This window comes from Fukomys damarensis, unplaced genomic scaffold (genome assembly GCF_012274545.1).
Source record: "Fukomys damarensis isolate Sample0158 unplaced genomic scaffold, DMR_v1.0_HiC HiC_scaffold_17, whole genome shotgun sequence".
Classification (NCBI taxonomy): domain Eukaryota; kingdom Metazoa; phylum Chordata; class Mammalia; order Rodentia; family Bathyergidae; genus Fukomys; species Fukomys damarensis.
Genome location: NW_022900929.1, coordinates 43576174 through 43586149, shown reverse-complemented (window position 1 = coordinate 43586149; position 9976 = coordinate 43576174). Strand labels below are relative to the sequence as shown.

Genomic DNA, 9976 nt, shown 5'->3' with positions numbered 1-9976 from the left:
AGGTTCTGACTTATTATTGTCATGTTATGGTCCTTTGTTGACTCTTTTTACTCTTCCCCCTCTCCTTTTAGTTTCTTGCCTTGCCTATTTGATTTGCTCTGTTGGGCCTCATGGGCATTGTGACCTTCATTGTCCTTTTCTAGGATATTGTTTAGAATTCCTTGTAGTACTGGTTTGGTGTTCACGAAGTTCCTCAGGTGCTCTTTGTCATGGAAGTATCTTATTTCCCCATCCATTTTGAAAGAGAGTTTCACAGGATACATCAGTCTAGTTTGGAGGTTGTTTTCTTTTAAGACTTGAAATACCTCCCTCCAGCCTCTCCTTACCCTGAGGGTTTGTGTTGAAAAGTCTGCTGTGATTCTGATGGGCTTTCCTTTGCACGTGATTTGTTTCATTTCTCTTACTGCTTGTAGTATTTTGTTCTTCTGTTGGATTTCTGGGATCTTGATTATTATATGTCTAGATGGCTAGTTGGAATTCTATATGCCTCACTTATCTGTATGTCTAATTCTTCCCTTCTGTTTGGGAAGTTTTCTGTCATTAATTCTGTGAACAGCTTTTTAAAGTCATTTGTATTTTCTCCTGCTACTTCATGGATTCCTATCAGGCTTATGTTATTCTTTTTTGCATCATCTAGAAGTTGTTGAATCACTTTCTCATGATCCCTTACTGTTTTTAAGAGATCTCTCTTTTCGTGGTCACTGACTGCAATCCTATCTTCTATATCTGAAATTCTATCTTTGCAATCTTTTATTCTGTTGTGTACACTTTCAATAGAGTTTTTAATCTCCTGGATATCTGTTTGAATCTGTTTTATGGATTCCATTTCTTTCCTATGTTGGGCATTCATTGTTTCCATTTCTTTCTTCTTCTGGGCTTTCATGGCTTCTATCATGATCCTGAGCTCATCTATTTTTTTCTCAGTTTCTGTTCTAGAGTCTCGAATCATGACTTCCACTTTGCTCATCATCTCTATGGTTAGCTGGGAAATTATTTCTGTTTTGAATTTTTCTAGAGCCTGATTTATCTGTTTTGTTACTTCCTGTGCTATGGGTTCAGGGTGTCCTGCTGGTTCACTATCAGACTTTTCATCTTCATTTGCCCTACTGTTTGCTATTGGTGAATTGGAAGTCTGTCTTTGTGTCTTGCTTAAGTGTTTTCTCTTTTGTTGTTGTTGTTGTTGTTGTTGGGTCGTCCTTGGTTTAATTCCTGGGTTATTACTTAAATCTTTCTGATATAGTTGCGTTTTAGCTTTCGAGTCTTTAATGCCTCATAGATATTCTCATTTTCATAATACCAGAGAAAACAACTCATTAAATCAATCACAATCCTTTATCCCAATTGAAATATTCAGCAGCACAATAGGATCAAGCACAGCTTGCAAATTGACCACTTGTGGTAGTCATTAATCTATCACCTTTAAACCATGTGAATTAAATTAAAATCAAGAAGCAGCCCAAAATATGTTTGCAGTAGATACGCTTTTCAATATAGCATCTTTACCATATAGGATGGGTGCTTAGACAGAGTTGGGACAAGAGGAGTAGATGAGTGAAAGTATTGGAGGAGATTTCAAGTGAAGCCAGAGGACATAGAATGACCATACACTCTTTATGAAACTATTGACTACAAAAGGGACAGACAGAGTGCAAGAGTAAGGACAAGAATATATCCCTTTAACAGTAACAGGGGCTTGCTTTCCCTTGAAACTACTGACCAATGAGTGAGGTAAAATGACAGAAGAAAAGAAAATAAAGAAAAAAGAAAAAATGATAAAAGAAGAAGTCTGAATCAGGATAGGAGCAGGAATAGAAAGGGAAATGAGAGATAATACAGTGGAGCAAGAGACTGAGTTGGAGAAAGAGGACAGAAAAAAGAAAGAAATTACAGGGTGGAATGAGGAAAATAAAGAAAAAAAGAGTTTGAAGCACCTCTTTCAGACTATGTCTCTGCTGTCATAATATACCATGTGTACAGCCATGTGCAGAACCAAGTCACCTAATCTCAGCTAGCTGATGGCAGATCCCCACGTGTCAGAGTGACCTCAGGCCACAAGGCCTAAATTGAGTTCCCTGACCTGCAGGGCTGAACTCCACACAGTTCTATTACAGGTTTCCCTCACCCTCTCTTTAAAGATGTTCAAAGTTGGGAGCTCAGAAAAATACCCTTTATGACCGACCACCTATGCCTCTGCAGAATGGGTCCAAGGACTGGCCCAATTAGGACGTCTGAGAGCATGGGGGTGTTGTGGGGGTGTCATGGGCGTGTTTCAAGGGTGCCTGTGCAGCTGCCTTCCTCTCTGGGGCTGGTGGCAGAGCAGGCAGGTGATGCCACGGATCCACCAAATTGCTGTGTTATTTTTGAAATGATTTGTTATATTATGTTTACAAGCATCAAGTATTTTTGCATCTATATATTGAGCCTATTGGCTTGTAGTTTTTCTTGTTGTTGCACCTTTTTACTGCTTTAGTATTTGTGCAATGCTCACTTCATGGAATGAACTAGGCAGTTGTTCTTCACTTTCAGCTTTGTGGAAGAGTTTGAGAAGTACTGTCATATTCATTCTGAATTACTAATATAACTCAATGGTGAAACCATTAGTTTCTGGGCTTTTCTTGGTTTTAGGGTCTTTAGTAATGCTTCAATTTCATTGTTATTGGTCAATTCTGAGTTTTTATATCTTCTAAGTTGCAAGGTTTCTTGTTGGGCAATTTTGAAGTCAAAACTGTGGACAGAGGAGAAATCAAACTTGCTCAAACATGCATGTGAAATGAACTAATAAATTCTTGAGATAAAATATCTTTCACATCTAGGGATGAAGGGACATCAAATGAGTTGTGATTTCAGATCTGCATCTCTTCCAAGGATAGGGAAATACTAGAGGCCAATCAACAGGGTTACATAGCCAAAGAAAGATCTAATTTCTGACTTGGACTTAGGAGTATCCTCTTAAGGTAAATGATCCAGATTCTCAGGCTACAACCCCAAAACAAGTGAGGGAAATTCTGCATAAAAAAGCCAAGGTGCCCTAGGGAGAGTAGAATTCCTGACATAACTGTGCAAAGTCTCATCACACCTTCAACCCATCTCTCATTCCTGGCTCTGTCCTCAGAATCTATAACTAAGGAAACACACGGGAGGCCCAGGAATAATTTTCAGCATGGCAGTTATACCATGTTTTGTTTTCTTTTGTTTTTTGGAAGACTTTTCCTCAGATGCCTGTTAGATGTTCTGGGTGCACTTGGAGAGTGATTATGTCTCATGCCATGCCTTAGAAGCATGGGGGTGGAAAACATAATACTTAACAAAGGTGGAAAGCACCATGGGTCTCCAGAGGAGAAAGGTCCCAGAGGAAGGGAGAAACAGCACATAGAAGTTTACTGCCACTATTTTCCTGATGGTGATAAATTGATCTTCACTGATCACATGACAGGGATCACTCCCAGGAGGATTTGTTTATATTATCCCTACTTCATCTGGCAAACACAGAGATCTTCACTCTATTTCTATTCCTCTACTTCTTGATAGTTATGACAGCTCCAACCACTTCTGTCTATTCTTCAGGAAAATCATCAATGTCAGAACAAATTCAGATTTGGATTGCTTCTTGTCCATGATGAAAGATGAAGTGATACTTAGAGAAGAAAGTAAGCATATTAGAGCTTAAAAAAATCATGGCCCTCTAAATTAGACTGTCTTCTATCTTGGTTGATATATATGGTATATAGCCAATAATCCCCAAGATTACTTCAGCCCTAGGCCAAGACCTTTCTATACATCACCTTATTCAAGACCTTAATGAAAAAACCTTTTGGTGGAAATGTATCTATTTTGCAGTTGGAAAAACTGGAAAGTAGTTTACATAATTGAATGCTCAAGGATTCTACAGTTGGTGAAGCATAGCCTATAACTCAAACCCTAGATTTCTTTCTCTACATCCATTGCTTTTCTCCTTTACTTTAACTGTCTATAACTCCTTATAAATGGAAATTTTCTACTGCACTGGGAAAAACTGGGACAGGTATGATAATCATCTGTCCATACCAACTGAGGCAACTGGTTGTTCTGTGAAATAAGACCTATAGTATTTTCTACATTGTATCTCTTTCAACTATCTTTCAACTAAAGTACAATATTAGATAAATGAAACAACATTCATTCACCCTATATATTGACCAGAGGATCTGACTTTTAAACTAGTTCTATCACAGGTTTTCAAAGCTATAAGTGGGGTGAAGATGAAATATCTATTAATGATAATCAGGAAGCATCCTATATACATAAGAACAACACTGAAATCATTGTATTAATATAAATTCTCCCTTTTGCAGCCGATGTGGAGGAATCTACCTGCTATTTGGGCAGATCCTGCTCAGCATGTTTCAGGGGGTCCCCTCTACTGCTCTTTGAACAGGGAAGACAAATAGTAAAAGGTGAGAACCCATAATCCCTTGCTAGAAATATCTGTTTCTTCACTCACTCTCGATTTAGTTAGGTCAAGCATAAAATGGTGATGGCAAAGAAAATAATTTCCATGCCCTCTTGTTTACTAGGGCAGCTTTGTCAGACTTAAAGTTGGAGGATTGTCCTGATGGAAGCTGGTATAGATCTTTTCGTTGTATCTATAAGTGACAACATATCTAACTGATATTTTCATCTAAGCAATAATTGTAATGCAAGATCATCTTTTGATGAATCAAGTCCTGACATCGTCTGTACTGGTGTACAGTTTTTTTTTCATTTAAAGAAAATAAATCTTCTAGAAGTTAAAAACTGACTTGCATCCCATAGAATTGTCATCCCCTCTCTTCTATTTTTTTGCATCCAAGGCTACTGGACCATAAATATCTTTAGCAGTGATCTGAGGTTGGACATGTTCTATAACCACATTGTTCAACTTCACATTTCCACCTTTCAAGTCTGTTAGAACACTGTAGAGTTCTTTTGTATGTTGGCTCCTCACAAAGGGTTATTTGAGTTTGAGTGAAACAGTTGGTACCCATTTATGTGTATGTGATTTATCAATATTCTGTTCATAACAGTGTAAATATCATCTTTTCAACAAGTATTTATGAGATATCTACTGGCTTCTTCAGACTGTGCTGGACAATTTGGTATCTTGAGTAAAACTGAAGAACAAGAGGAGCAAAGACCCTGATTCCTGAAAGTATTGGACCACTTCTAGAAGTTGAAAAGACCCAGTGTCATTTTATTTACATATTATGCAGAAGATGCCGTGTGTGCCTATACGGATGAGTGAGTCTGCATATGTGTGTGTATGTGAACAGACAGAAAGGCAAATTCCAAAGGCTTTGTAAAGTCATTATTTTTATCTGAAATTGGCTCATAAGTTCAGCGTTAGTGCCACAGAACAAGGTGATTCCAGCTACACACCTCTAGGTGTGCCTGCTGTTTCTATCAAAGCTACTTTCTCTACTAGGAGCTGGTTCCATAGTAAGTGGATAGTTCCTGGTCTCTACCTTATGAAGGACAGGACAGGAAGAACCAAACAATGGTCAATGAACACAACCTGATCTGATGCTTATGTTAATACAGCCAGAAGGCAGATGATAGTTTAAACATTGTTTTGGTAGGTTGGATTTTTTTTCTTAGAACATGTTTGTAATGCATAATTTTATATTCCTTGTCAGAAATTGGTACACATAGATAATAAATCTTATTTTAAATTTAACTTAAAATTAGTAGAAGAATAAAATATCATGAAATATGAAAAATATATAAAATTTAAATTGTGTTGGACTTAAAGTTTTATTGGAACACAGTTATATACATTTACTTAAGTACTGTATATGATTGTTTTTGTGCTACAGTAGCAGACCATAGTTTTTACCATATTTGGTCCACAATTCTAAACTATTTACTAAAATAATTGGCCAACCATTGGTGCAAAGAATTTCAGAGATGGTCTCTGCTTCTACTGAAATGGTACTTGTGTGACCAAGAATGCAGAAGCTCACTGGGAGGAGGGCAGGAGTGGGGACGAATCACACTCTGATACTTCTCTATTGGACAGGGTTTCTTCAGTGTGCCCTATTTTATAAGAGCAGTGGTTCTGTTACCATACAGTATGTGTAATCTTTGGAAAACAGAGTTTATGTGTACATTTCTCTTCATGAAATCACAGATGAGTTTGGAGATGTTAAGATAATAAATCAAAGTCTGTTGTTTGGAAGTTGTACTTTATTAGAAACAAGTTGGGAAGCTAATTGGTATCTGTGTAGAAAGAAAGAAACTAATTGGATTCCATTTCATTAAAGTCTGTATGGCTGCTGCAAAAATAGAAGGTTGTAGTGGGGCAACCCACACTTACACTCAGAGCTGAAATGATTTCACTTCTTCAGAAAATGGAAAAAATCCTATTTTGCTTTTCTGTGGTTTTTGTTTGTTTGTTTGTTTGTTTTTTGAGACAAGGTCTCACTATGTAGTTGAGACTGACCCGGAACTCAGTATGTAACTCAGGCTGGTCTCGAACTCACAGCAATCCTCCTGCATCAGCCACCAGAGTGCTGGGATTACAGGCATGCGCCGTCAAGCCTGGCTAAGAAATCCAGTTTTGTGAATGTGTGTGTGTGTGTGTGTGTGTGTGTGTGTGTGTTTTATTACATACATTCAGAGTATTGTATATGTTGAAAAGTTGAATTCTGACCAATCAGTACTATTCTTAAACCCATAATGAAAATGTAAATGGAAGAAAAGAATCAATTTTACATATTTTAAAGCAGTTATTGATGCTGATGTGTTTCTATGTGCTTTATTTCCCATGATTATTTAACTATGAATCAGAGTCCCATCTTATGTATTGTACCATTCATCAAATGTTGTACTTTTACAGCTCACAGACACATGAAAAGCTTCCACAGCCCCAGCAACTCCAGCACCATCACCGGCTTCATCCTCCTGGGCTTCCCCTGCCCCCGGGAGGGGCAGATCCTCCTCTTTGTGCTCTTCTCTGTTGTCTACCTCCTCACCCTCATGGGCAATGCTTCCATCATCTGTGCCGTGCACTGGGATCTGAGACTGCACACGCCCATGTACATCCTGCTGGCCAACTTCTCCTTCCTGGAGATCTGGTACGTCACTTCCACAGTCCCCAACATGTTGGCCAACTTCCTCTCTGACACCAAGGTCATCTCCTTCTCTGGGTGCTTTCTCCAGTTCTACTTCTTCTTCTCCTTGGGTTGCACTGAATGCTTTTTCCTCGCGGTTATGGCCTTTGATCGGTTCCTTGCCATCTGCAGGCCTCTACACTATCCGTTCATGATGACCAGACGTCTCTGCACCAATCTTGTGTTAGGCTGCTGGATACTTGGTTTCCTGTGGTTCTTGATTCCCATCATCATCGTCTCCCAAATGTCCTTTTGTGGGTCCAGGATAATTGATCACTTCCTGTGTGACCCAGGTCCTCTGTTAGCCCTGACTTGCAGAAAATCTGTGGTGATAGAGTTTGTCATCTCCACCTTATCTGCTGTAGCAGTTGTTATTCTCTTGCTTTACATCATGGGGACTTATGCTTTGATTTTAAAAGCTGTACTGAAAGTCCCTTCAGCAGCTGGTAAAAGAAAGGCTTTTAACACCTGCGGGTCTCACATGGCAGTGGTTTCCCTATTCTATGGCTCAGTACTAGTGATGTATGGGAGCCCAACATCTGGGCATAAAGCTGGGATGCAGAAGATTGTGACTCTCTTTTATTCTGTTTTGACCCCTCTCCTTAACCCTGTGATATATAGTTTTAGGAACAAAGATATGAAAAAAGCCCTCCAGAAATTTCTAGGAACATCAAAATGATTAAGTCAAAATGCTTGTTAATTAAATTGTATTTAACTTATTTTTAGGATGTTTTGTCATTAAAGACTACTTTATTGGTACTTCTATGTAAATGAAATTATGAAAATACTAAGGGAAGTGTACTTATAGCCCTTGGAACTCCCTCAAGAATACAAAAGAAAAAAAATCAGAGATTAAAATTGAATACTTAAAAACTTTAAATAACCCATGAATTTTATGGTAAATTTCCTTTAGCCAAAGGGAGGAACATTTATCTGTCTGTTGGGGGTCTTTGTAGAAATGACTGCCAAAATCTTGGAGGACCCAGCATGTCAGATATTTTAAAAACTAGTTTTGTGACCAGTGTGGTGACACACACTTATCCAGTCTCCGGATGATGGCAAGTGGGCTCTTTCCAAGATTTTACTATTACACACTGTGCCACTATGAGCATGGGTGAACATGTAGCACTGTGTTATGATTCTTTTAATTCTTTTGGAAAGATACCCAGAAGGAGAGCTGGATCAAACAGAACCTCTAATCTGTTCTCTGAGGTACCTCCATATTGATATCTATAGAGGTTGCACCAGTCTGCACTCCCATCAACAATTGAGATGGGTTCCTTTTTCCCCACAACCCCACCAACATGTGTTATTCATTGATTCCTTGGAAGCAGCCATTCTTTCTGGGGTGAGGTGGAATCTCAGTGTAGTTTTCATCTGCATCTCTCGAATGACCAGTGATGTTCAACATTTTTTCATATATTTATTTGCTGCTTTTACTTCTTTGTCTGAGAAATGTCTGTTCATTTCAGATGCCTATTTTTTTTTATTGAGTTTATTGGTACATTTAGGGATACAGTACAGTTACATTCATTGTTGGGATCATGTACCTTTACATGGCAAGTCTTGATTCTCATTTTTTCCCCTTACCTCTGCCCTCCCTTCACCCCCTCCTCCCCTCCCCATCTACAAACACTTTATTTTCATCTTTTCATTCTCTCACATTTTTTTCTTTTCCCTTTTTTTATTTTTGAATTGGGTCTTTATATTTGGGGGCCCTGATTTCTTTGAGTTTTTTTATGTATTCTAGATAATAATCCTTTGTCTGAAGAACAGCTGGTAAAAATTTTTCCCACATTGTAGGTTGTCTCTTAGCTTTGTTGGTGGTTTCTTATGCATTGTGAAGCTTTTTAATGAAATGAGATCCCAGTTGTTAATTCTTTGTGCTAGGTCCCATGCTACTGAGGATTTCTTTATGAAGTCTTTTCCTATGCCAATATCTTCCAAAGTTCTGCCTAACCTATCTTCCAACAAGTTTAGTGTTTCTGTTTTAATATTTAAATCTTTAATGCACTTGGATTTTAGTTTAGTGCATGGTGAAAGATAAGATTCTACTTTTAATCTTTCACAGGTTGAAATCCAGTTACTCCAACAGCATTTATTAAAGAGGCTGTCTTTCCTCCAGTGAGGATATTTGGCTCCTTTTTCAAAGATGAGTTACCTGAATATGTCAGCAGTTGTTTTTGCATCTTCTAATCTGTTTCCCTGATTCTCAGGTCTTTTTCTTTGCCTGTATCATGCTATTTTTATCACAGTAGCTTTGTAATATAGTTTCAAGTTGGGGATTGTGATATCCTCTGCTATGTCTCTGTTTCCTAGAATTGCTTTTGCTATTCTAGGTCTCTTCTGATTCCAAATGAATTTTTGGATTATTTTCTCTAGTTCTGTGAAATATACTGTTGGAATTTCAATTGGGATTGCATTGAATATATATAGCAGTGTTAGTAGTATTACCATTTTCACTAAGTTTATTCTTCCTACCCAGGAGCAGAGGATCTTTCCATTTTCTTTCTTTTTTTTTTTTTTTTTTTTTTTTTTTTTTATGCTTGTGAGGCAGGCAGTGGAACCACTGAGCTAAATCCCCAGCTCTCCATTTTCTTATATTCTCTTTGATCTCCTTTTTTCAGAGGGCTGTAGTTTTCAGTGTCAAGGTCTTTTGCTTCTTTTGTTAGATTGATTCCTAGATTCTTTTTTTTTTTCCTTTGGATGCTATTGTGAAAGCAATTTTTTCCCTAAGTGAGTCTGTTATTTGTGTACAAAACGGCTATTGATTTTTGAGTGTTTACTTTGTATCTGACTACTCTACTGAATCTGTCAATTAAGTCTAGAACTTTTGTGGCAGAATTTTT

At 37.9% G+C, this 9976-nt stretch overlaps 1 protein-coding gene across 1 annotated transcript; it reads left to right on the top strand.

Moving 5' to 3' along the window:
• The first annotated feature begins 4367 nt into the window (after positions 1-4367).
• LOC104850425 (olfactory receptor 11G2) lies at positions 4368-7806 on the top strand. Its single transcript, XM_019205035.1, has 2 exons — positions 4368-4433; positions 6854-7806. The coding sequence occupies exon 2, from the start codon at positions 6865-6867 to the stop codon at positions 7804-7806; it is 942 nt and encodes a 313-aa protein (XP_019060580.1). The 5' UTR covers positions 4368-4433; positions 6854-6864.
• The last annotated feature ends 2170 nt before the right edge of the window (positions 7807-9976 follow it).